General features: G+C 30.1%; 1 protein-coding gene across 1 annotated transcript; it reads left to right on the top strand.

Moving 5' to 3' along the window:
• Positions 1-4,861: 4,861 nt before the first annotated feature.
• On the top strand, positions 4,862-20,607 carry LOC129956483 (elongation of very long chain fatty acids protein 7-like). Its single transcript, XM_056068391.1, has 8 exons — positions 4,862-4,946; positions 6,470-6,537; positions 7,625-7,815; positions 14,080-14,160; positions 14,258-14,314; positions 16,490-16,595; positions 18,869-19,005; positions 20,275-20,607. Exons 2-8 carry the CDS (start codon positions 6,495-6,497, stop codon positions 20,461-20,463), a joined length of 804 nt encoding a protein of 267 aa, XP_055924366.1. The 5' UTR covers positions 4,862-4,946; positions 6,470-6,494; the 3' UTR covers positions 20,464-20,607.
• The last annotated feature ends 1,992 nt before the right edge of the window (positions 20,608-22,599 follow it).

The raw sequence follows: 22,599 nt of genomic DNA, 5'->3' as shown, positions 1-22,599 counted from the left end.
GATAAATATATTTATGAACTCCGAACAATGTAATATATATTTCTTTCCATTATTTAGAGTATTTTTTTCAATTGAAAATATGTATGTATTGTCAAATGTTTGAAAATTAACTCATAAGCCATGAATGGATTGGATGCTCTATATATGCATTATATATATGACAGACAAAGTATGAAATCCGGCATTCTACAGAATGCCTAAAACTAGCGGGCAATATATGAAATCCGGCACTCTATATAATGCCTAAAACTAGCCGGCAATGTATGAAGCGATTCATATTTCGCATAATTCGTATGTCAATAGAATACCAAATGTGAAATTGGCAAAGTATGAAATGCATCTCTGATTCGTTGTACTTAGAATTGAAGATATTCTTGACTATGTAGTGAATGGCTCATAAGCCAGCTAACAACTACGCCACCCGAGCAATTGCGTTTGTATCATGGTCATGTTACTAGGCTGCGAACCACAAGGTGGCACGTTCTATCCTCGCTTATACCACTTAGCCACATTGGTGACCTCTGACGATGAACCTTCATACAGCTGTTGTGGCGCTGTCTACCCGCAACCAAAGTGGTCAGACTTACTTGGCGCAACAGCAACCACTCACCCACATACGCTCGCTACTCAAATGGGTACAGGCGCAATAGACTCAACAGCTAATACATCATCACTCAACAGCCATAGCGTTCGTCTCACCACCGACTCGCTGGAGGGAGAGTCTGTAGTGAATAGCTTATAAACCAGTTAACAACTACTCTACCCGAGTAATTGCTTTTGTATTGTGGTCATGTTCCTGGACTGCAAACCACAAGGTCCCAGGTTCTCTCGTCGCGCATCACAATCCGCCACAACTACCAGTTTTCTATCCAGTCAGTTGCAAATGCTCAGTCCAGTGGAAGCGGCCACGGATTAGTCAAATGTATGTGTAAAAGTGCCAAAATAAGAAATGTCTTTGCTCGAAAAATGTTATGAAATGTCATTCAAGCCTACCATGTTGCAACAAGTAGGTTAAATTTAATTTCTTATTTATTATATGAAAATTTTATTTTCCTTGATAAGAAAGGTATAAACTTTCATTTTTCATTATGTAATTTGAATAAATTTTTTAATAACACTCTCATTATTTTCTCAGAATATTATTTGTATTTTTGAGAAATGCACATCATTAATATAATAGCCTTATCAGGACCTTTCTCCAAACTTTGCCTAAATAGCATTTGTCATTCTATAGAATGGCTAGGTATTATAAACAGTTAGGGGAAGTATGTAATAATTTTCAAATTTCATACTTTACCTAAATAGCATTTGTCATTCTATAGAATGCTTAGGTATTATAAACAGTTAGGGGAAGTATGTAATAATTCTCAAATGTCATACTTTGCCTAAATAGTATTTGTCATTCTATAAAATGCCTATTTATTTATTATAAACAAATAGGGGAAGTATGTAATAATTCTCAAATTTCATACTTTGTCTAAATAGTATTTGTCATTCTATAGAATGGCTAGGTATTATAAACAGTTAGGGGAAGTATGTAATAATTTTCAAATTTCATACTTTACCTAAATAGCATTTGTCATTCTATAGAATGCTTAGGTATTATAAACAGTTAGGGGAAGTATGTAATAATTCTCAAATGTCATACTTTGCCTAAATAGCATTTGTCATTCTATAGAATGCCTAGGTATTATAAACAGTTAGTCGAAGTATGTAATAATTCTCAAATGTCATACTTTGCCTAAATAGTATTTGTCATTCTATAAAATGCCTAGGTATTTATTATAAACAGTTAGGGGAAGTATGTAATAATTCTCAAATTTCATACTTTGTCTAAATAGTATTTGTCATTCTATAGAATGGCTAGGTATTATAAACAGTTAGGGGAAGTATGTAATAATTTTCAAATTTCATACTTTACCTAAATAGCATTTGTCATTCTATAGAATGCTTAGGTATTATAAACAGTTAGGGGAAGTATGTAATAATTCTCAAATGTCATACTTTGCCTAAATAGTATTTGTCATTCTATAAAATGCCTAGGTATTTATTATAAACAAATAGGGGAAGTATGTAATAATTCTCAAATTTCATACTTTGTCTAAATAGTATTTGTCATTCTATAGAATGGCTAGGTATTATAAACAGTTAGGGGAAGTATGTAATAATTTTCAAATTTCATACTTTACCTAAATAGCATTTGTCATTCTATAGAATGCTTAGGTATTATAAACAGTTAGGGGAAGTATGTAATAATTCTCAAATGTCATACTTTGCCTAAATAGCATTTGTCATTCTATAGAATGCCTAGGTATTATAAACAGTTAGTCGAAGTATGTAATAATTCTCAAATGTCATACTTTGCCTAAATAGTATTTGTCATTCTATAAAATGCCTAGGTATTTATTATAAACAGTTAGGGGAAGTATGTAATAATTCTCAAATTTCATACTTTGTCTAAATAGTATTTGTCATTCTATAGAATGGCTAGGTATTATAAACAGTTAGGGGAAGTATGTAATAATTTTCAAATTTCATACTTTGTCTAAATAGTATTTGTCATTCTATAAAATGCCTAGGTATTTATTATAAACAGTTAGGGGAAGTATGTAATAATTCTCAAATTTCATACTTTGTCTAAATAGTATTTGTCATTCTATAGAATGGCTAAGTATTATAAACAGTTAGGGGAAGTATGTAATAATTTTCAAATTTCATACTTTACCTAAATAGCATTTGCCATTCTATAGAATGCTTAGGTATTATAAACAGTTAGGGGAAGTATGTAATAATTCTCAAATGTCATACTTTGCCTAAATAGTATTTGTCATTCTATAAAATGCCTAGGTATTTATTATAAACAAATAGGGGAAGTATGTAATAATTCTCAAATTTCATACTTTGTCTAAATAGTATTTGTCATTCTATAGAATGGCTAGGTATTATAAACAGTTAGGGGAAGTATGTAATAATTTTCAAATTTCATACTTTACCTAAATAGCATTTGTCATTCTATAGAATGCTTAGGTATTATAAACAGTTAGGGGAAGTATGTAATAATTCTCAAATGTCATACTTTGCCTAAATAGCATTTGTCATTCTATAGAATGCCTAGGTATTATAAACAGTTAGTCGAAGTATGTAATAATTCTCAAATGTCATACTTTGCCTAAATAGTATTTGTCATTCTATAAAATGCCTAGGTATTTATTATAAACAGTTAGGGGAAGTATGTAATAATTCTCAAATTTCATACTTTGTCTAAATAGTATTTGTCATTCTATAGAATGGCTAGGTATTATAAACAGTTAGGGGAAGTATGTAATAATTTTCAAATTTCATACTTTGTCTAAATAGTATTTGTCATTCTATAAAATGCCTAGGTATTTATTATAAACAGTTAGGGGAAGTATGTAATAATTCTCAAATTTCATACTTTGTCTAAATAGTATTTGTCATTCTATAGAATGGCTAAGTATTATAAACAGTTAGGGGAAGTATGTAATAATTTTCAAATTTCATACTTTACCTAAATAGCATTTGCCATTCTATAGAATGCTTAGGTATTATAAACAGTTAGGGGAAGTATGTAATAATTCTCAAATGTCATACTTTGCCTAAATAGTATTTGTCATTCTATAAAATGCCTAGGTATTTATTATAAACAAATAGGGGAAGTATGTAATAATTCTCAAATTTCATACTTTGTCTAAATAGTATTTGTCATTCTATAGAATGGCTAGGTATTATAAACAGTTAGGGGAAGTATGTAATAATTTTCAAATTTCATACTTTACCTAAATAGCATTTGTCATTCTATAGAATGCTTAGGTATTATAAACAGTTAGGGGAAGTATGTAATAATTCTCAAATGTCATACTTTGCCTAAATAGCATTTGTCATTCTATAGAATGCCTAGGTATTATAAACAGTTAGTCGAAGTATGTAATAATTCTCAAATGTCATACTTTGCCTAAATAGTATTTGTCATTCTATAAAATGCCTAGGTATTTATTATAAACAGTTAGGGGAAGTATGTAATAATTCTCAAATTTCATACTTTGTCTAAATAGTATTTGTCATTCTATAGAATGGCTAGGTATTATAAACAGTTAGGGGAAGTATGTAATAATTTTCAAATTTCATACTTTGTCTAAATAGTATTTGTCATTCTATAAAATGCCTAGGTATTTATTATAAACAGTTAGGGGAAGTATGTAATAATTCTCAAATTTCATACTTTGTCTAAATAGTATTTGTCATTCTATAGAATGGCTAAGTATTATAAACAGTTAGGGGAAGTATGTAATAATTTTCAAATTTCATACTTTACCTAAATAGCATTTGCCATTCTATAGAATGCTTAGGTATTATAAACAGTTAGGGGAAGTATGTAATAATTCTCAAATGTCATACTTTGTCTAAATAGTATTTGTCGTTCTATAGAATGGCTAGGTATTATAAACAGTTAGGGGAAGTATGTAATAATTCTCAAATTTCATACTTTGCCTAAAAACGGACGGCATTATATACAATGCCTAGGCATTCCATAGAATGTCGGTGTTTCATACTTTGACGGTAAAATATACAAGAAAATAAAATGCTTGCTGAAAAAAAAGATTACTCTTAACAAAATGTGATACAGAAAAATCTGGAAGAGATATAATAAAATGTAATTCTTATATAATGAATGAATGTTACATAAAAATACTCTTCGCCTATCTATCGACAAATGAGTAGATAATCTCAAAAGGTTTTATTTCTCATTTGGTTCTTCTTCTGATAAAGACTGACAAAAGCAAGCGATTATTTTATTGATATTTTAATTGGCCAAAGTCCAACAATTTACTAAAAGTGATACAGAATACCTACTTATAGAACAAAAAAAATATATCGCTTGGTGAATTGAAAAGTTTGATGCTCCCACTGAAGAAGTGAAATTTCAGGTAAATATATCTTCTCGCAGTTGTTTATTGGAAATTTATTAATTTTATATAATTTATTTAATTTGTTTTTGGTTAAATTAGAGCGGTGTTATATACCATTTGCAAATAAAGTTTGTTTTAAAAGGATATTTTGAAAGAAAATTTGAAACATGACTTCTTATAAATAAAAATTTAAGTCCCTAATTGCCATTACATAATAGTGGATTGCATCTAATATTTAAGGCTATTTTTTAAGAAATAAAACTTTTATGGAAAATCCGATAAAATGAAGAATTTACAGAAAAGAGTTGTCTTCTCGAAACTTTCTCTCACACTTCCTTAATAAAAAATTTTATCATTTTTTTTTTCTCTCCTGGCCTAAAAATATTGGCCTTTGAGGGTGTCGAAAACTCCAAGGGTGCTCCAATTTTTGTTTTCATGTTTCCATCCACGATCATTTTCAACTTCGCATTATAGAGAATTATATTATAAGGAAATCTTGTTTTCAATTGAGAATAAAATTTGGTGCAAAGCTGCAGTTTTAATCAAAAGATCACTTACTAAATTTCACTAATCTAGATTCACAAATTAAATGTCATTCACATAATAAAGGCGTTATCTTCTTCTCCTCTACATAAAAATTGCGCACTAAGAATACTCAGATTTTTATTTCTAAATGATGTACATGAGCGTTTTGCTTCGTATTATAATGAAAAATCACCGTGAGCTCTTTGATTATCTTTCCTTCGAGCGATTATACACAGATCAATAATTTTTTAGTAAGATCACATAACAAATTTTATTTATTTGTTCTAGCTCAAGTGAACTCGATAAGTACAAAACTCAAAGAGCTAGATAGATAAAATTTGGTACTCAGGTTTAGCATATAAAATATAAATGCTTTTCAATCTGTCAGTCGACACTTTCGCGTACAAATAAACACAATAATACTTAAATAAATTGAATTCGAAAATGAATGAAATTTGGTATATTGGGATAACATTTGTATTTGCAAAATTTTTATGACAATCGATCAACAAAAATATATCCAAAATATATTTTTTCATGACAGATTCAGTAAAAAATGCTAGATTCAAGCCTAAGATCAATATTTCTTACCTATCATTCACCAATATCATGTAAGGCATCCACTACCTTACTCAAGGTTCAGAATTTTATACTAGGAGAATGGGTTAAAAAATGTACTAGAGATTATACAAGAAAGTTAAGGGTGCCTACCCCCGCTAATATGACTATACATTTGAAATAATATACATACCTTAAATTATCGTCTGCTAATCAATCATTATTGTGTAATCTATTCAACGTCACGCTGTGAATGTCAAACACGTCGCACCAATTTCATTTTGAAATCCTTACTATTCTTCACAGAACAAGAAAAAAATAAATAAATAAAAATTACAAAAAAAATTGCTTGTTGTCACTACACTCCATGAACAAACATGTAGGCTGAGCTATCAAATAAGCAACTGACTTTGCCATTTTGATGATTAAATTCTAAAGTTTTTATTTCTATTTAACAGCTGGTTTCTGAAACACAAATGAAGAATGTCTTTAAAGGATGAATTCATACTGTTCTTCAACAGCCCAGGTAAGTTCATATTTAAATGTCACTTTATAATAGGTTTCTGAAGTTTACACTAAAATTGTATATTTCTATTCAATATGTAATACAGGCTAATTTTGGTCAACAGGAAATTTGATTGCTGTCCACCGGCTTGTATGTATAAACATGATAAATCTAAAACGCACAAAGCTAGATGGATGAAATTTGTTTTATGTTTCTATTTCCAAAATTGCAAATGTACGTCTAATTTCCTCAAGAGAAGGGATTATTTGTGGTCTGCTTCTTTGTATTAATACAATAAGTCTAGCACGCAAAGTTCAGTTATTAAGTTCAGACGAGCTAGATAACTGAAATTTGTTAAAATAAGATTGAAACGACTGATTCTAATTTTTTTTTAAGTTCTTTGATCATTTTAGTTATGAATAATTAAATTCTCTTGAGATTCTCATAAATTGGTTTAAAAGGTTGAAATTCAAACCTTCATAACTCGGTCCATGTTTGCCGTAAAATTGTATTTCTTTCTCCTGCTTACAATGACAGTGTGTCAAAAATATTTTACTTAACAGGAACTGATAGAACGAGTAATGTATTTAAGAATTTAGATTTCGTAACGTTTTAAATGTTACGTTTATTTTCTTAAAACGACATAATATATACTGTTCATGTTATTTAAGGCTTTTTTTCCGATAGTAATTGTATGTTTATCTGTAACGACTTAGAATTTAACTTTTCGTCGATGGTTTGAATGAACACGAATTTTATTCATTAATTATTATTCTATTTTTCGGTTGTCATTTTTTGAAAAATGAAACGGGTTATTATAAAATGTATAAAAACAGAAGCTAAGGTATATAAGGTAAAAGGTTAACATATAACAGATGTAATGTATAAAACAAATTTTACACACACACACACACACACACACACACATATATATATATATATATATATATATATATATATATATATATATATATATATATATATATATATATATATATATATATATATATATATATACGAGAAAGTGAAAAGCCTTACATTTTAGTCATAGAGAGAAATATCTGTTGTGTAATATATCCAGCTTTTATTTATTTTTTTTAAATTTCAGATCCTCGTGTGGCAACATGGCCTCTAATGGACAGTCCAGTAAAAACGATATGTCTCGTAATAGCATATCTAATATTTGTGAAAATATTGGGACCAGCACTGATGAAGAACAGAAAGCCTTTCGGTCTGCGTCTAGTGATGATTGCTTACAACTTCTCACAAGTTGCGATTAGTTCGTGGATTTTTATGAATGTGAGTATGCTGTAGATAATTTTTGGCTGAGAAAATTTTGAATTTTTTATATACTAGATAAAAATTAAGACTGGGTAGCTTGAATATGAAAGACGATTCAAATCTGCAAAGAAAATTAAAGAAAATTGAATCTCAAATCCGAAACATGGTTTATATGATAATGTTTTATGATTTATTCGTCCATTTTTAAATTATTTTTTAAAAATTCATTCTTAATAAAATAGTATGCATAAAAACATATTGAATATTGATAATAATGTATTTAATTATTATTGATAAATATATTTAATATTAGCTCGTTTGTAAACTAATGACTAAAATTAAATCATATAAGTAAAGTAAAGATTCAGTATAATGTACTGACATATATTTAAAATACTTTAATAATTAAAAAAAAAAACCGAGAGAACTAGGTCGAAAATAAAAACTATATCACTAAAAAGTTTTTTTTTTTTTTTTTTTTTTTTTTTTTTTGCATTTTAGAATAACGTTGCAAAAGATTTTTCGTAATAATATTCCCCAAAGCTATTAAGGAAGCACATTAAAATTTGAAGTGATTTTTGATTATTAAAATATCCAATGAAATTTTTTCCCATTACTCAAGAAATAAATACGAACCGATAATTCCTTAAATCTAACAACAGGTCAAGTATAAGATTTTACACAATTTTTTTTAATGAGACATGTCGCAATTTACAGTTTGATTCTGATTTATAAATATTGCCATGTAAGAAGTAATTTATAATTCGACTTTCAAATTAATGTTGCACTTACAGAAAACCGTCAAAAAATGGTTCCATTTTCTTTTTCTTTCCAAAATAGAGTTAAAACAATTCGTTTCCCATTTTTTTTACTAATACATAGAGAACAGAAATAATCCTCAAAAATTTGAAAACTTGGTATTGCAGACACCATAAATAGTTTTGCAAACATCCACACTTTCTTTGGCTTCAGTGACTGATATTTTGCGACCGTAGGTAATGCACATTATGAGGCTTTTTTTTAATAAAATGATCAATTTTGTTTCACATTTTTAAATATTTACTTTAGGTTAATATATTTTTTATTTAATTTTCTTTTTAAATATGTGTTTGTTTTTATTTTCCTATTAAAATAGCAGATTGCCCTTCATCATAGTTTGTGCATAGTATTATTGAAACAGATTTTAAGCTTTATATTCTAATTATTCTTGTCCTGTTATACTGTTCTTGACCAATATCTAATGACTTTGGACCAATTATGCATGATAAAGTATTAATATTATCCCAATATTTTATAACCCAGAGAATCTGTATTTGACAACAGGGCAAATAAAGTTTTTCAATCGACCTGTTTGCGGGTCCGCTCTCTTAGGCAGCTGCCTAGTCTGCCTGGTTGGAAATCCACCACTATGTACTTTCACGATATTCAAGTACTAGTGGTCTTTAGCGACTAACTAGTTCGCAGAGAATATTGCTTTGTTTCTTTTAAATATTTTATGAATAATTTTATGGTGATTCCCTCAACAAAACATTTTTAATCATCAATTTTTGATATGCAATAGCCTTACACTTTTTCCATTTATTGTGTTGATGAACCATCCAAATAAAATCAAGTCTAATCACATTCAAAGTGCCATTAAAAGTATATTGCCCGCGTTATCTATCTTCTAACTGCACGTCATTTTTCGCAGAGCTGAAGGTTCACTTTTATATCTTTCATGAATACTGTTTGGATGGGGTAAGAAAATATTTCTTTAGATTTCACCAATGGAAGCAAAACAGTTGGTTGAATATTTGATGAAACAATGAAAATGGAGTGAATTTTCATTACAATAACGACATTTATTTTTCAATATAATGCAAAAAATTTTCTTTAAAAAAAGTTGTCAAAATTTGGGGGGAAAAATTGCATGAAACTAAATTCATATAATTAAAAAGACAGTTTTTGGATTTTTAACTGATGTTAAAATGTCTTGTGTAGTAATATTTTCAGAATAGCATTGATTTCAAGCTTAATTATTATTCAATTAACATTCTAATCAAATTCAAAAATTCTATAAGATACTCATCTTGGGAATAATCGTCATCATTTAAAATATATGTGTGCCAGATTTGGCCTTCTATGTGAGACATCTACCATATTGAGCGCCGCTACAAATAAGCCATCGAATACCGGTAGTTTAATTAAGCAAGGAATAAATCATTTAAAAATTACAGAAACAAAAAAAAGAAGGGAAAAAAAACCGCACTAATAATTTAAGGCAATAAATGATGTCAAAATGCAATTTAATTAAAAAAAAATTCCATGTTAAATTGGAATTCAATTTTACTATTCCATAATATTCGATTTTTTTTTTCAAATGGGAATTGCTCGAAAATGTTTTAAATTTAAATTTATATATTTGTTTTTCAAATAATGTTAAATGACATCATTTTTTTCACAATAAACGGCCGACTGAATGAGGAAAATATGTGTTTCAGATAATTATCGAAATTTAAATGTATTAACTACGTTTCTTAAAACCATTTTTAATATGCACACATTTTTAAACAATCTAATCGAAATACTGAGCAGAATTTAAAAAAAAAAGAAAAAATCTGTATACATTTAGGAGAAATTATTCAGTAACATTAAGTACTAAAAGAAATTGTGAACTTCTTAATTCCAAAAGAGACGCAACCTGTTTACGTCGCCGAATTTCTAGGCAAAAAGTCACTAAAATAGATCATTTTTGAAATGCAGAGAAATATCGAGAGCCAAAAAAAAAAAAAAAAAAAAAAAACAGTTGATGGGGGGGGGAAGGGGGAAGGTCATTTGCAATGGTTGCTTATTCTGCCATCTACGTATTAACAAAGAAAATAGTAGTTGCGAAAGAGAAAGAAATATAAATATATATTTGAAAGGGCAATCTGTTTCACACAATATGTTCTATGCACTTTATACATAAAGCAGAAAAATAGATAATAAAGAAATAGTATGAAGTGTAATAAAAAATTAAAAAGTAACGCTACTAACTAAACAACCTAGCATTATTTTAACGAAAAAAAATATGAAATCATTATATTTTCGCGCAGTTAACCGGCAGTCTTTTCAATGCCTAGGTGTTTAATAAAGGTAAATATGTTAAAAAAATCACTTTTTAAAGAAAAATATTAAATACATATATTTTATTTAGTATTCTTAATATTTGAACAGGTTTCTTTATAAATCCATTTGAATTTTGTTTCTCCCAAGTTTATTTTCTTGGGGAATTTACACTGATTTTTATATTTGCATTTAAATATATTTTATTGCTATTTTACATCTATAGATACTATTTTCTCAAATTTTATTCTTTCATAGAATTTTCTTAAGAAAACCCCTCAGAAATTAGAATCTAATGCATATTTTTTTGTTCAAATTTGGTACAATAATTTCTGAAAATGTTCTGTAGTTCCTGAACTAGAGAATAAACAATACGTTCATTTAGAAATATTTTGTAGTAGTTTTAAGGCTTCGCATTGTGAAAGGAAAGAAATTGAAAATTTCGTGCTATTTATCAGTTTAGCTAAATATTTAAAGATTTGATGGACGGAGAAATCTTTTTTTTTTAGTTTAGAAACTAGGAAATATATTTATTAAATTCCCCCCTTTTTCCAATTTTTAAAAGTACTTTTGACGTTTAGCTAATACATTTTAAATTCCCTCCAAGTATAATTAAATATTTTGATGTAATGATTTAAATGTACGAAGAATATAAAGTTAAACAAAGAGAATATTTTTCATGCATTGAATACACGTGTAGCTAATTGAGATGCACTAGGATAGAACCTGGGACCTTGTGTTTCGCAGCCCAGTAACATGACCACGATACAAAAGCAATTGCTCGGGTAGTGTAGTTGTTAACTGGCTTTTATGCAATTCACTACACACGCTTGGCAATTATTTTACAGATTGACAATTTATCTAGACCTTTCCATTGCGCAGAATTTATAATGACCTATTTGGGGGCCAAGATAATTATATTTTGAAAAACTCGCTTTACAGAAAACTTCATTTGCTTCATTCATTTACAGAAAACTTCAAAATCTTCGGAGAACAGAAGTGCTAAATTATGATGGTTTAAAGCCCCATCTTACGTAATAAGCCTTTTCAATGATTCCCTTTTTTTTTTTTCAAAATTTGCATATGTGAATCAAACATATCAATAAGATACGCCATCTATGTTAGCCTTATAGCTTTAGTTATGATGTCTTTGTGGCGCAGTGGTGTACTGACTAGCGCCCTCTATGAACGAACTCTAGAAAGACCGGAACGAAAGACGGCATGATGGAGTGATGTGAAAATGGTGTTGTGTGGTAAACGGTGTCTGTGATGTGTTTCAAGGAATATGGCCTCCTGAAACCATTTTATATCTTTATATATGTTCATGTGATGTGTGCAATTAGTTACCTATTAAAAAATATTGCAATAAAAGGTTGTTGACCATTATTGCTCTTAAAAGACGTCACAGCGGCTACTATGCAAAAAATCTGAAACTAAATTTTTTATTAGTGGACTTTTAAACATTAAAAGAATTTTGTATATATCGAATTATTATACGCAAAAGATTCGATTTAATATTTAATTTTTAAATGTTTCAAGGCTTTTTGTGTTAGCTTGTATTTTCCTATTAGTATACATGTCTTTCTCAATCAAAATATGATTGATAATAAATAGTGTCTAGTAACCTAACGTTGTTATTTTCACCATCTACATTTAAAAAAATGTATTTATGTGTTTATTAAAACGAGGAACGTTAAAGAATCAGACCTAGCCAAAGTCTGTTTTATATTGTAGTGAATAGCTTATAAGCCAGTTAACAGCTACGCTACCCGAGCAATTGCTTTTGTATCGTGGTCATGTTACTGGACTGCGAACCATAAGGTCCCAGCTTCTGTCCTCGCTCATACCAATTCGCTACATTGGTGAACTCGGAAGATGAACCTTCCACCTTCGTACAGCTGTTGTGGAGCCATCTACCCACAGCAAACCAAAGTCGTCAGAATCATTTGACGCAGCAACACAAAGTCGTCAGATTCACTTGACGCAGCAACATAAAAAGGCGGCAACAACCCAAAGTCGTCAGACTCACTTTACGCAGCAAAACAGCAACCACACACGCTCGCTATAATGCTTGGCGCTACTCAAATGGGTACAGGCGCATTAGAATCAACAGCTATTACATCCCCACTCAACAGTAATATCGTTCGTCTCACCTTCGACTCACTGGAGGTAGAGTCTATAGTGAATTGCTTATAAGCCAGTTAACAGCTGCGTTACCCGAACAATTGCTTTTGTATCGTGGTCATGTTACTGGACTACGAACCGTAAGGTCCCAGGTTCTATCCCCGTTCTTCGCAAATTCGCCACAATATGAGATCTCATGAATTTCCAGAGAAATCTCAAAACCATTTTACTTTATTCTATATTCTTTATGGTGAAAAACAACGGCAGAGTTTTCCAATAATATCACTATACCGATTTTGAAATTTTTTATTTCATATGAAGTCTCGATGATACATCATCAGCATCTCTTTATATCCCATCAATCTTATATTTCAAGAGATTTAAAAAACAAAATCTTTGCAAAGCTCTTAGTTTTAATAAATTAACAGAATACGCCATTTTATCAGCCACTATTGATCAATCATATGTTTATCTTTTAAGTTTAGTTTTAAATAGAAATTTGTTTTGTTATGATAAGATTTGATTGGTCAAAGTTGGTTAGCGAACAGATGACTATCGTAGGTTGCTAGAGGAATATGAAATTTGCATAATTTATTATATAGAAATGATTTAGAGAATTCATACCAGTTATCTCTTTAGACATTTCCCATCCAACAACTATGGTTATATCTTTTGCGTTCTTTCTAGAAAACTACCCGTTTTCTTAAGCTTCAAATTATAGCTTGCAGAGCATCTTGCATTCTTAAAACTAAAATAATACTCCAAGCAATTTAGAATTCCATCGGCTTGTTTATTCTTTCAAAATAACAGAGTATCTTGCAAACATTGCCAGATTCCAGAAGGTTTACAATGGATCATCAGCTATTATACAAAAAATAAACGAAATAATATTAAAAAAATATGTTTATAAAAAAAATCGTTTGCATTTACTTCTTAATAATATTTTAACAAAATAAAAATGGTAGCAGTTATGAAATGTCTGAAAAGGAATCGTCTGCTAAATGTCTATTAACAGATTTAGATTATGATATTTACCGAACAATATCATTCAGTAAATAATTCCTGTATTTCTAGCTAGCCTTGTTGGGATGGTTCACGAAATACAACTGGCGATGTGAGCCCATTGATTTTTCGAATAATTGGGAAGCAGTTAGGGTGAGTTACGAAGTGAAACTGTTACAAATATTTTTGTTAATCTTTGTTAATTTACATCAAGTTTATAAAATTTGTATTGATTTCGTATTATTTTCAGATAGCAGAAGTCTGCTGGATCTGCTTTTTAGTCAAATTTTACGAATTTATTGATACAGTAAGTATGGATAAGAATTTAAATGTTCTATTCTTTTTTATAACATATTTTTATATAATCATATTTATAAAGACTGTAAATATTCATATATATACAGTGGCTCAAAAATTTGAGAATACACCTTAATTTTATTTGATAAATCCGACTTTCAATACAAATAACACATTATCGAGAAGTGCAAACATGTTTTATTTTTACACATAACAAATGGTTTAATTTAGAGTAAAAATGAAGAAAAATCAACGAGAAACTTCTAAATTGAAAAATTTCAGAAGCATTTTAAATAAATATATAGAGAATCTTGCCCCAAAAAATTGAGAATACACCAGTGAAATTCTTGTAATATCTCGCATAGAAAGAACGTGTCAGTATTTAATTGCATGTCTTTTGGCTTTTATAATGGTCTCTAAACGTCGTGGTACCGATTAGACCAATTTTTGGTGGTATCTGAAGATCTGTTAACCCATACTTCTTGCATCACTTGTTTTAAATGGGTTTTGTTTCTAATTTTGTGTTTTTGGACCACTACTTCGAGTGTGGCCCACATACGTATATTCAATGGCATTGATGTCAGAGTACTGTGGTGGTGTGTGTAACTGCTGTTTACAATGAAAAAAGACACCATATTTTGTCGTTACGTGCATTCTGTTTGGAATCGTTGTCCTACTGGAAAATGAAATTTATCTCTAAATCCCAAATTTCCCTTTCCTTTAAATTGCTGCGAAGTATATCCAAATAAACCATATAGTTCATAATGCCATATATAAAAATTAAATTTCCTATCCCTGATGAAGCTATGCGACCTCAAATCATGACGGAGTCACCATCATGTTTAACTGTAAAGGTGCAAATTTTTTGGATCCAAAACAGTATTAGTCTTTCCTCATATGGTGCGATGGCCATCACTGCCAAAAATGTTGAGTTTTCTTTCATTATTAAACATAGATTTCTTCTAAAGGTTATTGGTCTTCAATAGATGAATTTTTGCAAACTTCAGATGCTTTTTCTGAATTTGCAAGCTGATGAACGGTTTCTCTCTAACAATGCGACTTTTATATCCAGCTTGTCTAATGGCATTTAGCACAGTTTCAGCACTTACACTTCTGCCAATGATTTTGCAACAAGTTGGATGAACCATAGGGTCGCAGCAATCTAAAAGAAAGTGTTAAAAATTTGGGATTAGATAGAAATTCCATTTTCTAGCTGGACAATGACCCCAAATAGAATGCACATAACGTCAAAATATGGTGTATTTTTCATTGTAAACAGCAGTTACACACACCACCACAGTACCCCGACATCAATGGCATTGAATATTCGGGGGGCATATTCGAAAAAGTGATTCAAAAACACAAAAATAGATACAAAACCCCTTTAAAATAAGTGCTGCAAGAAGAATGGGGTAAAATATCTTTAAATACCATCAAAAATGGGTCGAATTGGTACCATGACGTTTAGAGGCCATTATAAGAGCAAAAAGACATGCAACTTAATAGTGACACTTTGTTTCTATGCGTGATATTGCGAATATTTCATTGGTGTATTCTCAATTTTTTGAGGTAAAATTTTGCGCAAGTTTATTTGAAATGCTTCTGAAACTTTTCAATTTAGAAGTTTTTGGTTGATTTTTCTTCATTTTTACTCTAAATTAAACCATTTGATATGTGTAAAAATAAAAACATGCTTGCACTTACCGGTAATGAGTTATTTATATTGAAAGTCAGATTTATCAAGTAAATGTGAGGTGTACTCTCAATTTTTTGAGCCACTGTATATCCTTGTTTTATATATTCAGATATATAAAGACTCAGTTTAGTAATTGAATTTTCTGTCCATTCTGACCTGCTATAATTCTGAAACGCAGACAATAAATGTTTCGAATAGCAATGTATTACTTTAATACTTTCAGAACTTTATTATCAACCAATAAAATATTATATTTATTATCATTTCGTGGCGCCATCTAGTATTTAAATTGAGAAACAATAAATCTCAAAATTAAAAAGTAAAAAATAATTACAAAGGAATTTCTGTGATTTAGCACTTAAATAAAGTGTGTTTAAAACATGTTTTGATGGAATTTATTTTTAATACCTTTACTAGAATGCCTAGAAGGAAAGCTAACATAATTCGAACACTCATTCGTAATCAAGTAATGTTATTTAATTTTTATAGGTGTTTTTTGTTTTGCGTAAGAAGAATTCGCAAATCACCACTCTTCATGTTTTTCATCATGCTTTGGTTCCAATAACAGTGTGGATAGGTATCAAGTACGGAGCAGGTAACAGTTTTCGAACTCATTTTGTAGCATTATTTCGCTCAGATTCAATTTGCGAGTTTAAATTTATTTTCGACTTGAAAAAAATTAACCGAGTTCTAAAATTTTTTTCGAGACTAGAATTCTTTTCATAAAAAACCAGTTTAAACCGGTTTTAAGCAATCACGTGACTATGATGCATCGCGCATGCGTCGATGGTTCCCCACCCCCTCTCAAAGTCGTTAGGGCTACATTTTTTTTTTTTTTTTTTTGCCAGCTAGTTAAATTGAAAAATTGAAATTATTATATATATGTTTTCGTTCATTCGATCTGTTTTTCGTTTGGTTTCGCGTTCATTCGATTTTCTTCTCTATGCTTCTTCGCGCGATAGCTTCTTACGACCCTGCCCTTAATTGGCCAGATAAGAGAATCGGGTACATGGCGGACACTCGCGCCAAGCTGTAACTATTTGTTGGCAATGACTTTCTTTATCATTTTCTAATAATCCTAAAAGCGGGAAAATTGATGCCTCAAAAGTTATAAATCGCCAATTTTCTGCCCATGCATTTTGAGGTTTCAAAAGCCCTAAACCTAAACATCATGTTCTCACATGATAAAAAAACTTGACCTTTCGAAATGCGGAATTAAGGGTTTTTTTTTTTAATGAACCGGGTCTGAAGATTTGCATATTTCAGTATTGTTAGTCTTAATAATGAATACTGCAGTATCATTTGGGATCAAAACTAAAAAATCGAAATCGGAAATTCTACATTAAGTAAAAACTAAAATTGTTTATATGCCATTTGTATTGCAAAAAGTAACTATCTCTACTCCTATGATAAATCTCCAGCTTATCTGTCCAATGTGTTCGATTTTCTTAGTTTGAAATCCCGACGTGATCTTTCATATGTTCCATTTCACTAAAAAAGAAAATCATCTATAATCAATTGATTGTAATGACGTACTTATCTCAGCACATTTTCTATTCTAATCAGAATATTTAAACAACTTAATTGAGGATATGCCGATCAAATTCAACTAAAGAGATAAATTCTCATATTATAAATTTTCATCAAATTTTCTGAAGAATTTGATATTTTTAATAACTGATTTATTCGTTTTTAAACCAGTCTTCAACTTTTAAATTACTAATGTGTTTTTTTGTGCTTATATCTTTCCTTATACTCAGCTTTTGAAGTCTTATTCGTTTTAATATTAATTATGTTTAACTTGCATAATACTATTGTGTTTGAAATGTTTTTGAGATTAATTGCATTTAGCTTTTAAATCTCTTGTACATTTTTAATTCTTTAATTAAGGCTTAGATTTAACAATTTTTAATTCTCAGAGTGTTTTGTAATGTTTTATTATACATAATAAATAAGTATGTTATTTAATATTCATATTTTAACATATTTAATAGCTTATATGTTTTATATTGCATATAATGTAATATATTATATAATTAACTACTGAATGCTTATTTTTTGTGTGTTGCTCTTTTTGTACTTACTATAATCTGAAGTTTTTCTGTAATGTGTTTATTCTTTTAATTAATAAATAATTTACATACTAGAGATTTTTTTTATCTATAAATTCTATCTGAAAACCGTCCTTGAAAAAAATATATTATAAAAACAACTTTTAAGCTATTTTTCTTTAAAAAACCTTAGTATTTTTTAAAAAATAATTTGGAAGATGGAAACAAATTCGTTTTCTTTAGTTATTTCTTAATGGGAAAAAATTGTATTTTTAGATATTTATTTAAGTTTGTTACTATAATAAAAAGTTAAACTGAATTAACTGAGAAATTAGAAAATGACAGGTGTTTTCTCTTTTGATAACCCAAAAATGAGATTTAGGAATTCGTTTTCTTTTTTTCTCACCAGACGGTTCAATTAATTTATTGCAAACTATATCTATATTTGTTCAGTTTTCTCCGCTTTCAATTGCTTTCAAAGTAGAAAAATTGAGTAATTTTAGAATGGCAACCAAAAATAAATGCTAAAATCATGTTTTGAAAAACTCTGATGTTGATATTAACAGGAAATTAATGTTTGTATCTTTAATGATTGATTGACTTGCGTCCGTTTTATTTTTGGAAGACAAAAAAGTTAATGCTTTTTCATGAAGTTTTAATTATATTTTAACAGTTTTTATTTAAACATTTTTATCTTTTGTGTTTGAACAATATGCGATTATTCAATATTTGAAAACATAAAAAAAAAGCAATATTCTTTATATTATAAGTAAAGTACGAAAATAAATTTATGAAGAAACAAATATTTGGTTTTTAGGAGGCTACAACACCCTGTTTCCACTGTTAAATTCCTTTGTACACACATGGATGTACCTCTACTATGCCCTTGCTGCATTTGGACCTTGTGTTCAAACATTTTTATGTTGGAAAAAATATCTGACAAAATTACAAATGGTAAATATGATTTTAATATTTTTGAAAAAGAGTTTTTTTAGTATCTGTGAAAATAGATTATTCTTTTACATACGAAGTAAAATATATTTGGTTCATATATTAATTGCGGAATTAATAATATATTCAATACGACAAAACGATATATATATATATATATATATATATATATATATATATATATATATATATATATATATATATATATATATATATATATATATATATATTAATTACAAAAATTGAAAGAAATGACTTTTGAATTTAGCATGGATATAATTCTTACACTGAATAACACTTTAATAATTATTTCTAAGCCTTCAGAGATAGGCATATATTTGCAGCTACAGAAATGCTTTAAGCGACATAAAGCATCATATCTCACATTCTAAGAATCAATAGTTTGGTTTGGTTTAGTTATATTAACGTCCCGTTAGAAGCAACACTTGGGCTACTTTGGGACGGACCTCGTCATTTTGAACCACGGTCAGATGACGAGGACGACACCTGAGCTGGCACCCCCCTCTCCACACCACACAAGCGATAGGACGTTTGGTCAGGACGGATTTAACGTGCAACTGACCCCCTTACACGACGGTTCTTCGGTGGAATCGGGTCCCGAACCTGAAACCCTCCGGTTCCGAAGCCGAGACCTTACCACCAGGCCACCGCGGCCCTCTAAGTATCAATAGATGCATTGCTAAGAAATTGAGGAATCTAAAGTTTTTGCAGTTCTTTAGTATTTTTAGTTATACTTCAAATGATATTTATTGAACACTACCAACTTGAACAAAAACAAATCCTTTTTCTGCAATTAAAAACAGCCAATTAATAAGTTTTGAATTTCATTAATTTTGACCGATCAGCGGCAGAAACGAGAATGAATCATTCTTGATTGGTGGATCGTCTTCGGAGGGTCATTGAAATGGTTTAATACTTGACTCACCCAGTTTTATTCACCGAAGGAAAAAAAATCTCATAATCGCAATGACATCCATTATTCAAACGGAAAACCAGTGCATAAACATTTGAATACAATTTGATTATATTTTATCTTGTTTTTAATTGCTCAATTGAATCGATGTTCAGCGCATTTAGTTTCTATAATAGGCTATATGCATATGACTGAATGCTTTATTGAATCTTTAATATCCTGCTTAAAATAAAATATATAAATATTTTTTTTAAGAATTAGTAAATTTTATCAAAAAATTCCTGTTTTTTTACAAAATAATCTCCATTTTTATGCATATTTTTCTTCTTTTTTTTCAGCTTCAATTCATCATAGTGTTGGTTTTTATATTGCAATTGTACTTTTTTCCTACATGCAAAGTTTCGAAAGTGATTTTACTCATAAACTTCATGAAAGCTGGCATCTTTTTCGTGATGTTCATGAATTTTTATGCAAATTCTTACAAAGAGAAAAGGATAAAAGTTACATCTGGTAAAAAATCAGAATAATATTTTTAAATATTTTAAAACATGCATTGCAATTTCGAAATTTTATGTAGAGTTAACATTAAAATGTTTAAAACATGTTTTCATAATTATTATTATTGTAATATATATGTTACCAGCAAAGTATGAAACGTCGGCATTGTATAGGATGGCCAGGCATTGTATAAGATTTTGGACGGTTTTAGGCAAAATATGAAAATAATTACATACTTTCTCTAGGCATTGTATATAATACCTAGGCATTCTATAGAATTCTAAATGTTATTTAGGTTAGGTATTAATGTTAAAAAGAATGATAATGAAATGAAAAATTTATTCAAGATACGTAAAGTTGTATAGAACAAAATTTATGCCCTACTGTTGTTGTTTCTAATGGCTCTTGTCTAGACAAGCCCACTGACTTTAAGAAGTCAATTGTGGTTTAAGCCAAGGGTACCTCTCTTGTTTTTACAGTAGCGACATCTAGGGCCAAGAGGACGACTTAACTACACACACGTCACAGCCCTTTTTAAGGGGCGGACTTCATTCATGCATTTCATTCACTCATCCACAGATCGTAATTTAGAACTGAATCAGAGGGCGATCACCTCTGATCCAGTACCCCCAGTGGTATTACTCTCGACATGGAGGACTTTGTTACCACGACAGATTTATACGTGCGCCAGCCACCACACACACGGAGAGTCTTCGGCCCTCGGGGTTCGAATTCGCAACCCAAGGTATGTGAATCCAACACCCTACCAACCAGGCTATCCCAGTCTGTAAAAAAAACATGGATGCATACATACCTGGTCCCTACTTCACTGCATACCATATCAGTGAGGGAGCAATGCTGTGAAAAATAATCAAATAATGAATGCCATGAAAAATAATCAAACTTTCTTTGAAAACATCGACTATTTTGCATTAAAACTCTTAGAAATTACATCTTTTGAATTATTTCTTAACATTTGCTGTTGTTGTTGTGGTTTCTTATGGCACTTGCCATGGACAAGCCCGCTGTTACGAAGACAGAGATTTTAAGCCGGTGGGAGAGCGTCTCTTGTTTTTATAGTAGCGCTATCTAGGGCCAAGAGAACGACTTAGCTACACACACGTCACAACCCTTTTTACGGGACGGACTTCATTCACTCATCCACAGATCGTAATTTAGACCTGAATCAGAGAACGATCACCCCTGATCCAGTACCCCCAGTGGTATTACTCTCGACATGGAGGACTTTGACCGTGACAGATTTATACGTGGGCCAGCCACCACACAAACGGAGAGTCTTCGGCCCGCGGTGTTCGAATTCGCAACCCAAGGGATGCGAATCCAGCACCCTATCAGCAGGCTATCCCGGCCTATTGCCCTTCTTATTAAGGTAAACAAAATTTTCATATAAAATATAAGAAATAAAAATTAACCTACTTGTTGCAACATGGTAGACTTGAATGACATTTTGAATTACATTCCATTTTTCACGCAAAAATATTTCATATTTTTGCCCTTTGCTTTCCACGTGCATTTGACGAATCCTTGGCCTCTTCCACTGGAAAGAATATCTGGTCAGGAATATCTTCAATTCTAATCAAGTAATTGCTTAGAATTGAAAATATTCTTAACGTGCCATGCCAAGTGATATTCGAAACGAATCGGAGATACCTGAGGTGTGCGTTCATAGTCACGTACCTTATCACGTGATATTCGAAATGAATCGGAGATGTATTTCATACTTTGCCGTTTCTCATTTAATATTCTATAGAATGCCTAGGAAATGTGTGAAATATGAATCGTTTCGTAAATTGTCGGCTAATTTTAGACTATACATACAATGCCTTGGTATTCTATAGGATGCTGGATTTCATACTTTGCCTGCACATAGTACATAGTTTGCTCTTATAGATATTTTATATCAGATAAACATTTTCATATTTGAAGTAGAACTGGTAATAAATAATCTCACTAATATTTAAATTAAATGCATTTACATAATACATATTATGAAAATATATCAGTTTAGTACTCATAAGTTTAGTAACATACATATGAAAGCAATTTCAGAATTCAAAATTGTTTTATTAACAAGGTTTCAATAATTCCACTTGTGTAGTAGAAACATGCACACACAGACACGAAAAAAAATCCACAAATTCTTC

Source organism: Argiope bruennichi, chromosome 11, assembly GCF_947563725.1.
Source record: "Argiope bruennichi chromosome 11, qqArgBrue1.1, whole genome shotgun sequence".
In the NCBI taxonomy this organism is placed as follows: domain Eukaryota; kingdom Metazoa; phylum Arthropoda; class Arachnida; order Araneae; family Araneidae; genus Argiope; species Argiope bruennichi.
The sequence above is the reverse complement of the archived record's forward strand: the minus strand, read 5'-3'. Positions and strand labels throughout refer to the sequence as shown.

Bases quoted from the DNA above. Each gene is read 5' to 3' on its own strand.
- LOC129956483 (XM_056068391.1), top strand. From the start codon at position 6,495: ATGTCTTTAAAGGATGAATTCATACTGTTCTTCAACAGCCCAG. The intron at 6,538-7,624 runs GTAAGTTCATAT...TTTAAATTTCAG, and splicing joins ACTGTTCTTCAACAGCCCAG to ATCCTCGTGTGGCAACATGG. The intron at 16,596-18,868 runs GTAACAGTTTTC...TTTGGTTTTTAG, and splicing joins AGGTATCAAGTACGGAGCAG to GAGGCTACAACACCCTGTTT.